Source organism: Poecile atricapillus, chromosome 5 (assembly GCF_030490865.1).
Source record: "Poecile atricapillus isolate bPoeAtr1 chromosome 5, bPoeAtr1.hap1, whole genome shotgun sequence".
Lineage (NCBI taxonomy): Eukaryota > Metazoa > Chordata > Aves > Passeriformes > Paridae > Poecile > Poecile atricapillus.
The window spans coordinates 33,142,135-33,160,041 of record NC_081253.1 but is presented as its reverse complement, the minus strand read 5'-3'; the positions used below and the strand labels follow the sequence as shown (position 1 = coordinate 33,160,041).

General features: G+C 38.7%; 1 protein-coding gene across 2 annotated transcripts in view; it reads right to left on the bottom strand.

Annotated features, from left to right (window-relative positions):
* Positions 1-17,125, bottom strand: part of NCKAP1 (NCK associated protein 1) — a 57,885-nt gene extending 40,760 nt beyond the window's left edge. For both annotated transcript variants that reach the window (XM_058839655.1, XM_058839657.1), the window contains exons 1-2: positions 16,920-17,125; positions 5,035-5,145 (exon numbers count right to left, since the gene is read on the bottom strand). In XM_058839655.1, the coding sequence (XP_058695638.1) occupies positions 5,035-5,145; positions 16,920-17,027 (219 nt within the window). In that variant the 5' untranslated portion in view covers positions 17,028-17,125. The remainder of the gene's footprint in view (positions 1-5,034; positions 5,146-16,919) is intronic.
* Between the last annotated feature and the right edge of the window lie 782 nt (positions 17,126-17,907).

Here is a 17,907-nt window from a genome sequence, read left to right as displayed (position 1 = left end):
AGCCTTCTGCAATTATTTATTCCAAATAATGATAAAAAAATACAGTATTTAGATGCTATTCTAACTCAAATTCAGGCCCAGTCAAAGGCCAAACCAAGAAAATAAACTTTGTAGCTAACAACACTTACTATTTTGAAAATATACTTTACATTATGAGAATTCTGTTTGGTGAAACAATTTGAAGAGATTTCAGGATCCCACATGACCTCTCAGAATTGCTATTAAAAAAATGCTCAATTGCAAATGACTGTTAGACTGAAAAACTTTATATACTATCTTCTGTTATATAGGATACATCATTTTAAGTCAGTCTTACACCTCTAACAATTGAAGACATCAGACATGTTACTGCATACAAAACCAGGACAGTAAGTATAGTAGTATCAGAGAAAGGCATTAGCTGAGCAATTTCAATTCTGAATGACTTTTTAGTAAAAATGTAGATAAAATTTTATTATTTGTAGATATTTTGCATTTTCTTGTGAAATAAACTATCAGTATATTCTACTCTCAAGCATAAGACATCTTAACTGTTCATACAAAGATGAACAGAGTGTCCTGAATAATTGCTCATCATCTGACTTCACTCATGCAGGGGGAACACCCATAACCTGAACTGCTGCCTCAGTGACCTCTGGAAAATTTATCTCTTTTGCAGTCCTTTACCACTATGAGCTCCCTGAGCAAGAACAGAGCTGAAAAAGCAGCTGTGCATGGCACCCCCTTACCTAGAAAAGGTTTCAATCTTCATAGAAAAGGACAATTAAGTTTTCTGGTGGAATCTGGGGTTTTTTGCTAAAGCAAGATGTAAGTTATCTGAAAAGTCAAGTCTCCCATGCAAGAGATTTCACACTCCAGAAAGGTATAGAAAAATATTAACATTTATTGAATATGAAGATAATCTAAGTTATATTTATGAAAACAGCTGTGATAGCTTTAATGACCATATGATTTCCTCAAAAATAAATGACTAGTGAAAAGAGATTACCAATACATGAGGCAACAGAGCTGAGACCTCAAAGTTATTTTTCCAGAGACGACAGTTTCTAAATTATCTTCACTAGTGTCATGAAAATTACAGTACTAAATGTTTCATTAGAAGCAAGCAAACAAATGACATTTTCCTTGATGTACCATACCATTTACAGGGGCCAAAAGATAAAACTTTGAAAATCAGGTTATTATTTGTATTAAATGTTTTCAAAAAGATTAACTACTTGAAGCACCTATCACAAATTAAAAATCATAAAGTTATAAAGTGGGGTTTTTAATTTTTTTAATAGAAGAAAGCATTTAATAAAAGCATGCACTGATGACTTCTAACAAGCTTTAGCCAAGGAGGTTCAGATGTCCTGTGCTACAACACCTCTCCCACATCCATCTAATTTGCTGCGTAACCAGCTCGTTATGAAGTGAAACTGTGAAAGAGGCAAACCACACACCCACTGTGATCTAAAAGGGAAAAGGCAAAAATTCAAAAAGTAAAATTAACTAATTCAAAACTATAGATCCTAACCCTGGTAGACTAGATATGCTCACACTGCTTGTCCTCTGCTCTCAAGTGTTCTTATTTCCAGTCCCCACAGACACAATGCAACAGAAAATTAGTCAATACAAAACACAAATCGAATTGATATGAACAATACCGAGAGCATACCTACTAGATGATGAAGACTAGCATTATCTGGAAAGCAGATCTTTACCTCACTAACCATACCCTTATAAAATTCAAAGTGATGCTTCACTGTTCTGCTTTGTGCCAAGCAATGACTGAACCTCGATTTTTCCACGAGACATGTAAAAATAAAAGTTTTTTACAAGGAAATTGCTGAAGAACAAACCATGAAAAACATATCTTCAAGAAAGAAGGCAGATATTCTCACTACTTGTCATATATGGTGTTTGGGAAAGCAGAAAGGGGGCTACAACTTCATCATACAAAGACATGGAGCTTTACCTGTGCAGGCAGCAGATTTATCAAGTCCTACTCACAAACTAAAAAACATTCCTGTCCTTTGTCTCTGTATCTCCATTTCCCCACTGTGAAGTATATTATTCTGGTTTCAAAAGGCATTGACTGAAAACAGAGCAACTTCTAGGTTCTTTAACACTGTTTTTGAGTTCAGTATGTTCTCTTTCAATTTCTCTGTGACAAGAACCTCACCTGTACACCCTTTCAAGAGGAAGAAGTCTAAATAGCTGTCAGAAAAATCAGGCTGCTTCTGCATCCCTTACTTTGGAACTTTCCTTCTGAAGTTAGGCCAGGAAATTCAGTAACAATAAATGCTATTCTGAGTCAATACAAGCACAGCTCTGACCAAGAACAATGGTGCTATAAAGTTTTTGGAAGCCTAATGCAGTTTAGAAGTTGTTTTCAAAACAAAGCTTTACTCAATTGAAAATAATTAGAAATAGTAAATCTCCCCCAAACACAGAAGAAACTTTCCTTTCAAACAGGACTCTATCCATCTCTCTTGTTTCTCACTTTCTAAATCCTTCAAGATTTTGTTTATATACATTCCTTCTTTTGCAGGTTATTTCATACAGTGCACAGCAATACTACCTTGGTGGTCTATTTCATTAACAGTTTAAGAGCCTGCACAAATTCAAGATTATGTGATTCACAATGGTTATTGGAAAAGAAAGGGCAAGTGTAAGACATCACAGAGACTGCCCTCAAACAATGGGGGAGAGAGATATGAACTGGTAAGGTGCAGAGTTATCAATAATTAATCCTTGGGAAGATAAACTACTCCATTGAACTTTCCAGCCTAGTCAGCAAGGATTCATCAGCCACTTCACTGTTTGAACTGTCCACAAACTTTCACTCTCAGTACAATACTGAAAATCAGCAACTGCCAGACATTGCTCTGACGACTCAGCATGTCAAACACTGAAGGAAGAACAAAACCAGGAACTCTGTTTTCTGTGGATAAAGATGTAAGATATCAATAGCAAATATAACAGAATTACTTGTTTCAACAGAATGAAAATTCATGCCTTTCAGGATCATCTGATTATAGCAAACACTGCTCATTCTCTTCAATAAAATGTGCCTCATTTCTAAGGCACAAAAAAAAACTGTAGATGACAATACTTGAGAAAAAACAAGCTAAAATACGTCCAAAAATATTTAAGAAGCTAGCACTATCTTTTCTCTAAAACTGAATGCAAGCTAGATCAGCACCATCACCTCCTGACATGTTAAAAGCATAGGTACACAGTGCTAGGCAGTAGCAACTGCTGCACTCGAGCATACAAAATCCAAAACCCTTTCCTGAAAGGGTGTCCTGGAATTTTCACTGCAAGGAGGAAACACAACTTATGACTTCTTAGCTATTTCCACTTTGGTAATCCTTTGTGATATTTCTTTAATCAATGTGTCTCTGTTCCAATTAGTTTCTTGCCCTTTTAAATCTCTGATCACCCTTTTTTTTTGGGGGAGTGACAACACTCTATGGGAAACATCTGTAAATGCAAAATGCCGTCAGCTCTGATTACAGGACAGAAACCCCAGCTGCCTATTGCTAGAGCTCAAAATCCTACTTTAAAACATGCTCAAAACCACTCAAATGTGGGTAGGCTTTTGTCAACTCTGCTTAATAAACACAGGCCTGGCTGGCTCATACTAAATAAATACACAGCAGTGACAAAACATTATGTGTGTCCTATTTTAGAAACTCTGATGGTCAAAATATAGCAAATTTTCTTTGATCTCTTTCCATAAACTTCACAGCACCAAATCCTTAAATATCTATCATTAGTTAAGCTCCAAATTCATAATCAACAACTGGAAGACATTTAAAGCATACATACAACTGCAATAAGAAAACTTTATGTACATTATCTTTTAATAGTTGATCTGCCACCCAAGCTTAGAGAATACAGAAGCATTTATCAACAGTGATTTAGCAGATTTACTATTTTTACATAAATTTCTATATTTGTTACTAACACAATCAAATACAAAGATGAGCAATATTAAAGAGTACAAAACATGTACAAGTTTTACATTGAAAAAGCTCGCTGTTCACAGAATTGTTTCCTCCATAAGGTAAAGTTTTTTTGTGGTTTCTTTGTGATTTTTCCCCATTGATATTATTGGAGACATTACATACAAATTTGAGATGGCAACGTAAAAGAAACTAATTATTCTCATTGCTATCACCACTACCATTCTGCAGAAACCTGAATGCTTAAAGCAAGCCTAAATCTCCCAAGCACACAGGCAAGTTCTTGCATGAAGGGGACATGCAAACCCAACACCTACCTCCACTTTCCACCTTTGGAAAGAAATACAAGCAGGTAAAACAAACATCTTAAGGACCCTTATCTTTCAAACTGAAACAGGGAAACAAGTGTACATCACCTGTCAAAATGCCTGCCTCTAGCCTAATAATAACTAAAAAAAGGCTTCAAAGTCAAAATGAGCAATACTGAGTCACTCAAAGGTAAAACATAATTTACTTCTGCAACTGAACTCACTATATGAGGAGGAAACAATTATATTTCCATATGTTTGTATTTCACAATGTTTCTCCTTATGGACTAAAGCATTCTTTATTCCCACAGGGACTGACTCCAGAGGCAAGGGTACCTGTAAAGTACAAACACTTCTTCCCACCTTGCAGCCAGGTGTTTTTTACTGATCTGCTGGTTAGGATGCATCACAAATAAAGTTATGCAACTTTCATCTTCTGCAATCAGTCTGGTCACCAGGAATTTTTCCTATTTAAGTAAGGCATGATTTTTCCAAGGATTTCTTCCCACTGACAATTCTTTGAAATGGAATAGAAGAGAGCAGGCAAAAAGAAAACCAGAAAGAGTTGTATCCTAACAAAACCCATCCAGAATTACAGTACAATATTCTCTCCTTAAAGATAGTTCCTTCTCAAGTATCCTGTCAGAGATTTGAATCAACTATATTCCAACTGCAATTGTCAGCATCAGATGCTTTATAAGGAAATGTAAACCCCTCAGACTGTGCTGAAAGAGTAGTGAGAAAAAAAGTTATACAGCCATTTGATTACTTACGTTGTTGTTGCGTGTTTCTACTGCTGGAAACTTCCTGACTATGAATTTGACAGCAGATTCCAGGTTTTTGTCAATAAGATAGGATGGTTTGGCTTTGGGGTCACCACATGCCTATAAAAAAATACAATACAAAATGAAGTAGAAACACAATCATCCATATAAAGTAAGTGATAGTTGCAAATCTGAAGACAAACTAGAAAGATTCCTCTTTTTGTTTGTTTGCTTTTAGTGAGCAGGTGATAAAATGAAAGGCAAAAGTGCAGGGACTGTCACAGCTGAAATATGCAATGGGAAACAGTACAGAGATGCTCTTCTACTGAAAAAGATGCATGGAAGTATCAAAGCAGTTAGTGCAGAACAGCAGTGAGGGAAAAAACTCAGTCCTAAAAGAAGGAGAAAAAAAAATGTTTCCTTTTAATGCTATTCCTGGTTTGAGGTAGTATTGTATTCATCTGGAGTTAACAAACTGTTAGAAAACTCAATCATGTCATCATCTGTGGAGGACAGTGCTGGGCACATTAAATGATTAAACTATCCTTTGTGAAACAAAACTAAACACCCCACCACCAATCTGCATTTAATTTTTTTTCCAATTGTTAACTGTAAGACAATTTTCCATCCCACAATCAAACCACCAATATTTGCCTAACATAGTCTATCTCCTTAACTAGGAACTGAAGTTTTACTCGTGTTCTTTATTCCTAGAGCAGCATAGGCTGAGCTTTGAAAGCAGCAGTCAAAAAGTTACACTAAATTTTGATGTGAAGTCGCAACTGTTAGGTCTCTTAAATAACTTACGTAGATGGATCAGAACAGCTTCTCTGGACAGACACCTGAGGAAGCACCTACTGTTGCCAGCTACAGTGCATGCTGTCACACACTACTTCTCTGCTACTCTGGCTAGTGAGCCATGCGATACCATCTCATTTGGAGTAACATACTAAAAGCAGCATTACTTACATGACAAAATATGCGCTCAAACTGTATTTCTCTCAAATATTCATTTAGTTTTATTTTCCTCAGAGGGGTTTGCAAAGGAGTTTCACGTCTCATGCAAAACTAAATTACATGCTAGGCGTTTCTACGCAACAGAGTGAACTCGAATGGCAACTCATTTAAAAACTTTTCCACATTGATTTCTATGACCGAGCTGTGGACTGTAGAGACAGAAGTCATGGAGTATGAGACCGATTCTGAAAGCGGGCAAAGGGAAGGTGAAAAGCTTTGCAAACCTTCCAAACTTGTCCTTGCTGGGAAAGCAGTGTAATAAAAAGAGAGAAAAATTACATATAAACAAATTACTCTTAAATTCTAAAGTATTACATTTATGTGAACTAATACACTAATACCTACATCCAAGAGAACATTACAACCATCTGTTACTCTAGTCAGCACACTTTCTACTGGACGTTGATTATTCTATTACTCACAAACAACTTTACACTTAACTTATTAGAATTTTACTATTGTGCAAAGCACTGTGAATATACTGAGACATGTAACTACTAATAGTACTTCCAAACTAAGTTCAGGTAGAGAGGGAAAAAAGTTAACAAACATCACATGCAACTACAGGGGGAAAAAGGAGAGACACTCAGTGAAGTTTTACATACCTGAAAAAGAAACGGTAGCCAAGAAAAAAAAACAACAAAAGAGTCATTATTGAAAGTTTCTAAAACACCTACTAGTAGTACATGACCATCATGATGTATACTCATGTACTATTCTGATATCAAAATGCTCATATTTGCTAAATTTCCCACAAAAGTGCTAAACTTTATTACAGCATCATATCTATAATACAAGAGGAATTTATAATAAAAATAAATTCAGCAACATCCACAATATGTAAGATATTAAACTGTTGCTTCAATCTCCTTGGAGCAGCAAACCATACATGCCAATAAAAAGCTATTCTGTACACACCTTAAAGTCTATACAATTCAAAAGTACAAACTATACTGTAAATAGGCATTACATATTAAGCATAGAGATTCAAATTTATGAAGTTTTAATTAACTCTGTGTCATGGGTGTCAGAACCTTTATGAAATTATTTCAATTTGTTGTTCTTGCTGCAAAACATGTAACTTTCTCTACTAGAAGGATAACCAAGGAAACAAGTTAACTGACACATATTCATGACCTGTGTGCTGTTACTACCCTGTTAAATTTCAATATGGTTGCTGTTATATAGGAGACAAGAAATCTGCCACTGTTGACTTCATAAATTTTTCAGTCTGAATTCAAACACTCCTTCCACGTACACTCCTTATTTTTCCTAGAACCAGATGTTTTCCATCCTATAAATCAGCTCTTCAAAATGTTTACTAAAACTTATGTTCTACCCATGCCCTTACATACACTCTCACAACGAAATAGAGATCTGAAAACATCAACATGCACATCCTCCTGAGGCTTCAGGAACTCAGCCCCCAGAAAAGACAAGTGTTATCCTCAGTCTAACTGGCAATCCTCTCAATACATGTGAAAATGTTCCTTCTTTGCTCTTTCTCATTGTTTGTTAGCTGACATCATACTTGAAGCAACTGTAACTCTTCCTACTAATAAAGAACACTAGACTGATCTATAATAAGAAAATTCTTATTTGCTAAAAGCATCCCTCACACACCACCACAATTCCAGCTTCTAGAAAGCTGTACAAGCCTACCTAGATTGAATTGAGAGGACAATAGAAGTCACTGAACGAGTGGGTCAATGCTTTTTCCTTCACTCTCCCATGTTCCACGGCAGCTCAGCTCCTTTATAAGAACTGGTATTAACAGATTACTAGCTGTTGTTGCATCAGTAGTTTTCATCCATACAATTACCTGCATTCAGCATCACAGCTAAAACAGTCTCCATAAGTTAAACCTCTCCCAAAACTGTGAACAGAATTCAAACTCCCTATAGTTTACTCTATAAAGCATAAAAGAATAAACATACAAACCCCAATCCTAGCACTTTTGCACAAACATGAAAGTGTAGTTAAGACACATAAACAGGATTTTGCTCTAAAAAGAACAATATTTTGAACAATTTAGGGCAATAGCTTTAGAATGTAGGTAAGAAATTTAGTTTTTACTTTTAATAGTTGTATTAGTCAATACAAAATCTATAATGGGTAGGAACATTGTGGTAGAACATACAAAGGCCACTTGTATACAGCTCTCCAGTATTCACGCAATTCTGAGCACCAGCCAAAACCAGGACCCTTTCTCAGCCTCAGATAGCACTTTTTTACCCCCATGTGGGTTGAATAACCATTCCTCAATTCATTTTTTATTAGCAAAAATCCCATAACCCAGAATTACTACAATTTTGAGCATTAAAAAGTTAATAAAAATTAAAATTCACAAATTTAAAATGGTCTTACTAGTGCAGCATTCACAGAATACAGTTCTGAAGCCATGGGATTCCAGTTGCTTCAGCCCCAAAATATTATACTCAAAGAGTCTCCCAGCAGTCAACTCTGAATTCCTTTGTATATTACTAAACAGCTGATAAACAGCTATGCTGAAAAAGATCATGCAAAGTTATGGTTAGAAACTAATCTACATAATTTAAACAAAATTTTAATGGACTCAGATGCTGGATTTCCTTCAAGTTACACAGCACTTCTTTTCACAGATCTTTAGAATAGTACCCTGCTATTATAAGCTCTCAACTAACTAAAATCATTCTGTACACCATTCTGTGCAACTACCAACAAGAAAAATATCATTTCTATAGCTAAGAAGTTCACTATTCACAATACTGATTTACTATCATATGCAGTTATCAAGCTTCAGAGAGATCAGACTACATGCACTGTTTGCACATGCTGCACTAGACCATGTGTTTTGAATTAAAACAGTATTTTCCTGCCTACCCTAGTGAGGTAAATAATTATATTACTATTAAACAAAATTCAGATTCTCTTCCTCACTTGAAGCTATTAGGTTCTCCTATACTAATTTCACTTTGAAAATTAAGAATACTACATATCTATACCTTCTATGTTGTATTCATTCAGAAGCAGCCAACAAGAAAACAGTCAACCACAAAAATCTGCTTAAGGCCTACATCTAAGATAAGTGGCCTCTAAACAGGAAAACAGAATCCAGTTCAACTGCCTTTGGCCCAGAATACACCAACATTAATATGCAGCAAAGAGACCTTTTGCCCCAATACTGTTACAGCTCTCACTACAAAAACCTAAGTGTAACAATTTACTTCCTACTTGAGGGCAAAGGATTTTGAAGGAGAAGAAAAAAACACATCAATCAACAAAATTGCTATATACATGCAGCTGAAGTGGCATGAATTAAAGGAAGTTTATGTTCAGGTACAATCACTGTCAGTAGTCAGTGCCCCAAACTTGCATTTAAAACCCCTGAACTTCACTCATGCCACTCATTCTCATCAACCTGTTATGTGCCCTTGAATAAGAACACCGGGAAGTATCAGCTGAATACATGGCTTAGGATGGTAAAAAAATAAAGCCTAAATATTTACTGTATTATGGTAAGACATATTATTTATTTTCTTTTGTTGTTGCTAAACCCAGCCTATACCAAATCAGCAGCAGGGCTGTCTCCCAATAAAAGAGAAACAGGGCCATTTGAATTAAAATTTGGGATTTTCATCCCCTAAACCTCCTACATTAGCAGATTAGCATAAACCATACTTTGTAGCAATTTAATGTGTTTATTACCTCAAGAGATCTTGATTTGCTGTTACTGCAGAGTTGAGGTAAAACACTGCTAAGCACAGTTCCACTTGATTGTGACAACATACACTGACATAACCTCAGTCAACAAATCACTTCACCTTTAAGTTTCATTTACAAATCAATCTGCACTAAAAAAACTCTGTGAATTTTACAAGGAAATCGATGAGATTTCAATGACAGTAAAAACTATGCCATTCCCCAAGTTAGTAACTTAGATTAGTAAATGGAAATATTTTCAGGATGCCTCAGACTCAAAAACAGGAATAGCTCTTGTATGTCCCATTTACAGTTTACTACAGCACTTTCTTTTGATAGGCCAGAAAGGCAGGCACAGTAAAACTGTTATTCTCTTGTAAGAGCTGCTGGCATTAAAGACTTCATGCTAAGACATATCTCTAAGTTTGCATGCCTGGTTTCCAGCTGCGCATCCTGTAACTTATACTAAATATAAAAATAAATAAAAAAACATTCAAAGAGATACTTTCACCATTGATTATATTCTTGTAAGATAAAACCTATTATATACTCTTTGTTTCTGCCATGCATTTAAAACAATTAAGATTATGAACTCATAATCTCTAATTCTGAAAAAGCAAAAGTACTGAGAAGGAAAGTGAGGGGAATAAACAATAAAGAGCTGCTTTGAATAGTGATTCACACTACATTTGCTTTAATATCTCTGATTAAGCCTACAACTGCTTGCCTGTATTTTAGTTTGTGGAAGCCATTATTAAACAGGCTGGTCCTAGATAAGTTTTGTGAATAAAGCCTTGTCTCTTTTAAAGTTTATCCAACAAGATGCATGAATTAGTTGGTCACACATGGACAAATTACTATAGTTTAATACTTTTGATGGCTAAAATTTAACTGTCCTACACCAGCATAGCTAGAGTGACCTAGTACTAAGTAAATTACATTACTTATGGTTGTAGTTACATAAATGATACTTGATGAAAGGTAAAACCTGTATCTTGATAGGAATTATGCTAATAATTTCAGCCAAGTCTCTATGTAACTACTTTATGAAGATTTTCTAAACGCCTTGGACATATCCAAAGTATGGCACAAAATTAATAGAAATTTAACAGCTGTTGCACTTTTTATTTACTAGGGTTCCAAATTTGAAAGATAATGTACCTTCATAAAAATTCAAAATTGCAATTAAAGGTGTTACAGTCAGTCCAGTGTTTCCTAGATCTAAGCAAGACATCTTCCCTGTGTTTACTCACTATTTGGTATACACCAAGTATACACCTTACTTTAAATCCTAGTGTATCACTACTCAGAAATTCAACTAAGTAAAATGTAAATTCCTGTGAAATCAGAAGAGAAGGCTAGAAAGGGTCACAAGAACTTGCCTACCTAGTTCTCCTTTTCCAAGGCAGAATCAACTGTATCTGTGTTGCTCCTGGGATATGTCTGCCAAATCTTTACTTACAGGTCTCAAACAAGCTACATTCAAAAACATTCTCAAAGTCTCTTCAAATATTAAAGTCACTTTTACAGTATTTAACTTAATCCATCACTTCTTGATCTCTGGTGGTCATACTGGATGGCACAAACTATTCCCCATCTCTCTAGTGCAGTCCTAAATACTTACAAATCTGTATTACTTATAAGCTGACTTGAAAAAACATTCCCATTTTTTTAACTGGCGCAATTTTCTGCACCACTTGTCCTTATTATTCTGCTCAGAACTTTCTCCATTTTGTCCACATCTTTCTTGAAAAGAGTGGTCAATCAGATATGCTTTCAATGAATCTCAATGAAGGAGATGCAGAGCTAAAGGATTACTTTTCCTTCAGATTATCTTACACATTTATATAACCTCATGTCATCCCTGATTTTTTGCAGCAAAACTTACCTGGCTCTTGTTTGCCCTGGAATGTCCCTAACCTTTCCCAGCTATTTTCTCCAGACTTGGTAACTCATCACTTCTCGTTTTGTCCTTTAAATTCCACTAAGCACAAAATAGCTTATAATCATACTTGCTCAGCCACCTCCAAGCCTGTTAGACCGTACCTACAATTTCTAAGCTCAAGCTGAATTTCAATTAGATTCTGTAGCCTGTCCCAGTTTCCTACCTATAAATTTATTAAGCACACTGTAGCCATCATCTAGGTTGTTGAAGCAAAAAGTGACTGGAACCAGAGGTAACACACACCCCAACAAGAGCCCCATCTGACAATGAGGTCTTCACAATCACTCCCTAATATGGTGATCCATCTGCTTTCATCATTACAACTTAAGGCAGACTGTACTTCCTTAGATTGTTCATGAGAACAAACAGATGAGGTCATGTCAGCAGCCTTGCTAAAGTCAACATCTTCTAAGCTGTCCATACTAGAGTGACCCATCACCTTGTGAATGAATGAAATGTACTGGGTTTGACACTATCTGTGCAATGATAAATTCACATTGTCCTCTTGGTTTGTAGCACCTGTTAAGAACTTGATTCTATTAATCAAATATGGGGCAAGTGAAACACAAAGGATAAAAAAAAAAAATTAAGAGAAGTTTCACTGCCATAAAATGTTTCCTCAATGTAGTTTATAAAATAACATCTTAAAAAGAACCAAGGCAATGGGAAAACCTTGTCTATTCTGAACCTCAAATGAGAACTGTTACTACTTTTTAGGTGTATCTCCTCTGCATACAACTTTAAAAATCTCTTGCAACTCAAACTGGATTTGGTTTTGTGTTAGCACAAAATGAATAGCAATTGTAACGTGTATTTGCAAGCCAAGAAACAAAGCAAGATAATTCTGGGCATCTATTTTTTGATGCAAAAGTAAAAGCCCACTCTATATACTTTAGAAAAAAAATAATGGGACTTTTTTATTTTATTACAAAGTTTTCTGTTTCCTTACAAATTTAATTGCTTTTCTGAGTGGAAAAAAACCCAGTATGGTACAGTATCACTAGCTGGTATTTGCTTCCTGACCAAAGAAATTTATTTTTCATTGCCAGCACTGTGACTTTGTTTGGGGCTTCCTCCTCTGCTTATCAGTAAGATGGTACTATAAGCCACTCCTCCAAGATCACAGACACAAACATATACTGCCATTTTAACCTTTAAAGAACTACTGACATCTGTGGAAGCAATACTGCCCCACCCTGAGAAACTTCCCAGTGACCTCAAGACATTACCTGACATTATCTGTTCAACAGCAGCCTTACAATTCAAAACTAAATTATTGGTGAGCTTTTCCTCTCAAAGCTCAAAGGTCTGCACTCCAGCACAGAGCTCTGTGTCCAAAGGGTGATCTAATCCTACCCCATTCCAAACTTCAGAGCTCAGCAGATTGGAAACTTCCCCATGGTTTTCCAGTCACCTAAAATCTCTTCCAATGTTTCCTGAAGAATCACTCAAGTGCCTGAGCAAAGCTGTACACTTTATCGACTGGTTCTATTAATAAAACAATCAACTAGCTTTTACAACTTTTAAATATAAGTAGTAACATCCTCAATATAGGTAAAAATCCAGTATTTCCACTATTACATCTTTAAAGAAAATATAAAGTCAGCTAAAGCCTCTGCAGTTATTAAGTTCCATATCTATGACTTCAGTTTGAATATGCAGTTCATATCTAAGAATTGGTTTAAGAGTCTAATTTTTCAGATACTATGTAATCAAATCAGGAAACTCAAAAGAATTTGTTTTGTTAATGACATTTTAAAATATCTTGTGAACAAAAGTAAAACCTATACTGTAAAGAACAACAGAAAACTGCTAGCAAAGCAATTCATGCTAAATAACAGACTCATCATGTTTGATTAACATATACTCTAAATAATTCAAAACTTTGACTTTCATCCCTACAGTCCTGTTGACTGTAGTACTGCTTCAACACTCATCAAAATCACACCCCCTTGATTTGCTGTAGCTAAATCTCTACTTCAGGTATTTCAAGATCAAATCTCTTACTGTAAACACATCCTGGTATCTAAGGGCTTTATAAACAAAAGACAGGCCCACAAAAAAGATTATTCTCTGCTGCCACCACTCTCAAGCAGAACAGTTGACAGTAATGGTAGCATTTGCACAAACCTTACCAACACAAGACTTGGTCTGCTCTGGAAGGTAACCATGAAATCCAAGCTTCATCTGAGCCAGGATGGCATGAAAAATCCCTGCTGTCTTTGATTTACAGAAGTGTAGTTGTAGGCAAGTAACAACAAAAGTTACAGATAGATAACTGTGATTATATTTTTTAAAAACAGAAGGAACAAACCAAGAGAGAAACCACAAGGCTAAGATTTCGAAGTTCAGTACTAATACTGATCCCAATGCAAAGGGCAGATGAAAGCAGCAAGAAAGCCATCCTTCAAACCAACAACAGCAACAAAAAATCCACCTCCTTACAGGGTAGAAATATAAGTTCTGTCTCATCATCCACTATCACCTTAGTAACTTCACTTTTCCTAATTTCCATGTCATGCTCAGAGACAAAAAAAACATCCAGTCAGATACTCTGTTTTAAAAACAACAAACTTTTAACTGTTTCAAAAGACAACAGTGGCACAGAAGGTCATTAAACAGGAAACTATGAACAATTATCAGCTATAAGCACAACAGCAACAAAACTGACTTTTGTATAGGAAGATGAAATATAAAGAATCATTGTTTCTAACTGATTTTAACAACTGTGATTCTTTGGGAAGTACGATTTTCCTGCTTTGTTTCTAACAGTTAAGAAAATGCTTAATCCTTGAAAATCTGTAGTCTCTAGACAGCATCTACAGCAATCTCTACTGTTGCTACATACATTTCAATCTCTCACTTCCTCTTATTAAAAAGAAGTCTTAACCATTTCCTTTAACCGCAAACCCACATATTGTGTGGTTTTCTAGTAGCTTGAGTTTTGGTATCATCTTCAACAGAGGTGGCTATGACAGAATCTTAAACAGCAGCTTTGGAATTGACAGCTTAAAGAGAGAAAAAAAAAAGGAATAAACAAAACTAAAGTGTTCCAAGCAGTCAGCGATGCTGCAGCTGGGCTGAAGAGAGACTCACAATGAAATACAATAATCAATCCCAAGATTTCTGGGCTCACTGTCTGAGCTAGCCAGTTCCCCCTGTCAAGCAGTACTGACTGCAGCTGAAGAAAACTACTATTTGAATTCACAAATCACTACATGACTCCACAAGAGTTGTGCCTGGGACATCTCCATATTTGCAAAACTACACGTGACACAACAATCAAGCCACTTGGTCATGCCTACTCTCTCTCTCTCTGTATGCAAGACCTAGCAATTTTGGACTTGGTTCTTGGCATTTGCAGGAAAAAGTGGTGTCACCTCCAGTGCTGATGCTCCCCCACAGAGAACCTGTCCACCTGCATCACTTCTTAGACATGAGTAACAGCAGAGGCCACCACCATATGGGACAACACAGGCAGGACTCTGCCATCCAACAGTGCCAAGAAGAAACACGTCTGTAGGCACTGGGCCATCTAACAGGAGTAAATGTCCCTGTATCAGAATACTGTGAATGAAAACAGAGCCCAGACTCACAGTGGCTAAGGCAGAGCTATCAAGACCAGGTTTAATTTCTCCAGTTCTGTTTCCTGCCCCACAAAGTGGGGCTGTGCTCAAGAGAAATTCCCCTTGCTCATTTTTCATCTGGGATATTTCTCTCAAAGTGCAACAAGAACACACATAAACAACTTCCTCATTTTGATGGTTTTACCCGTAAATTGTGATTTTCTGTTTGTTAGAGTTATAATTATACTGTTATCATTATTAAACTGAAGTGATTTTCCAATGTACAAAACTACAGGCTAAAAGGAACCTTTCAGAAAGACCAGAATTTGCAATCATCCAGTCAGAATGCCTTATTTATGTCAGTGAAGAAGATTTGCGGAAACACTCAAGTGCACATCAAATAGTGAAATAGCTTTGGATGAACGCTGACTTCTAAATACTTCAATCACTTGGTTGGGTTTTTTCCCCTGAAAAAACACCTTAATTAAAATCAACATTGCACTTGGTAGTTCTTTCTTCTTCTGGTCTCCCATATGAGCAAAAAAACTTTGACAAAACACATCCTTTACCTTGGATTACTCAGGCAGGGTCACTCCTGACAGAAACCTGGGTCCAGAAGTCAGAGGACCAAGTAAGCACCTAGAATTGTAAAACTTCCTTTGCCATTGCAGCTGAACCCACCATGGGAACAGCACTGAAATGTTAATGTGCTGAACCCACAAAGGTGTACTCACTGCTCTTAGGTAATAACTAGCATTTTCCTTGAAATAAGAAAAACCTCTCAAATAATTGTGTTCAAGGCAAAGCAATAAAATCCTAACTAGTATTCCTTACTGGAAGTGGGTGAGGGGCCATATACTTTCAGACGACGTAGCACTCTTTAGGAAAATGAAGCTGGGAAGGATACAAGCACCCAGTGCAGGGCTTGGAACTAGATGATCTTCAAGGTCTCCTTCCAACCAAAATCATTTTATGATTCTGTGGCCATGAACTACATTCTTTCCTACAGGAAAGCACAGCGATTACCTCCAGAAGAGAAATTAACCGAGCACGAAGGCGTGACCCATCCTTCTCTCAACACCCAGACCTACGGCTTCCTGCACCGCCGAGCCACCCCACCCAGGCCAGCACCGACCAACTTCCAGCCGGGGAGTGCTCCGCCAGCCGCGGCAGCTCCGAGCGCCCGCTCCATCTCACGCCGGGAGCTGCTAAGCAACCGCGCGCCTCGAACATATCGAAATTAAACTTACTAATTTTACCCCAAACCCCTTTTTCCGTACGGTAGCGACAGCTTTTGGCGTGGGAAAAGCCCCGCGGCGCTGCCCACTCGCGGCTCGTGTGAGTCACGCACGGCAGCGGGGCGGCAGCGGCTCCGAGCGCTGCGCCGGGACCAGGCCCCGCTCCTGCGGGCACCGCCAGGATCGGCCCGGCCTCCTCCATTCCTTCATCCTTCTCTCCCGGTATCGATGCGGCGGCCGCAGGAAAGCCCAGGCCCCCCCCCCGCTTTCCCGGGCCAGGCGGCGGCGGCGCGGCTCCCGCCCAGCCTCCCGGGCCCCGCCGCTAGGCCGCAGCGCAGCCGGCACAGCCGCAAGCCCAGCGGAGCGCCAGCCCGAGCGGCGCTGAGGATCTCGCCGGGGCGGCTCCCCGTTCACCACCCCCCCACTCTCCGCCGGGGCCCCCCGCACCTTCTTGATGTTGTAGAGCCGGGTGAGCATGCCGACGCCGCGGTCGTTAAGGATGGTGAGCTTCTCCGCCAGCTTCTGCTGGCTGGGCTGCAGAACGGACCGCGACATTGTGGCCCGCCCCTGCCCCCACCGCCGCTCACAGCCCCGCGGCCGCCGGCCTGGCCCGGCCCGGCGCTTCCTCCCCGGCTGGCCCGGCGCTCGGTGCCTCCGCGGGGCGTGGGCACGGCTCACGTGGGGCGGCGCTCGGGCTCCCCCGGCGGGCGGGCGGCGGAAGCGGCCCGCGCTCAGCTGTCCCCGGTTCCCGCAGCTTCGGGCGAGCTGAGGGGGGTGTGAGGGGGTTTCGAGTAGAACCCCAAGCTGTGCTTCCAAACGATGAAGGACGCCCATTTTTCTTCACTGTTTACAGCGAATAAGGTTATGGATGCCCGCTCCCGGGAGGTGTTAGCTGGATGGAGCTTTGAGCAACCTGGTCTACTGGAAGCTGTCCCTGGTAGGGAGTTGGAACGAGATGGTGTTTTTAGTCCCTTCTAAACGAAACCGTTCTGTGAGTCTATGGAAACCCTATTTTTTTTTACTCAATCAGCTTCACTTTTTAATTTAATCAACTCAATTTTTTTTACTTAAACAATGAAAGTCCTACACTTTGGCCACAGTAACTCCTTGCAGCTCTACAGGCTGGGGGCAGAGTGACTGGGAATCTGCTCAGTGGAAAAGGCCCTGGGGGTGCTGGTCAACAGCAGCTGACCCTGTGCCAGCATGTGGTGAACCTGAGCCAGCCCAGGTGAACAAAAAGGCCAATGGCACCTGGCCTGTGTCACAAATAGTGTGGCCAGCAGGACCAGGGAAGTTAATATGCCTCTGTACTTGGTACTGGTGAGGCCACTTCTCATGTGCTATGTCCAGTCCTGGGCTCCTCAGCTCAGGAAAGATTTTGAGGTGCTGAAACTTGTCCAGGGAAAGGCAAGGAAGCTGGTGAAGCTTCTTGGTC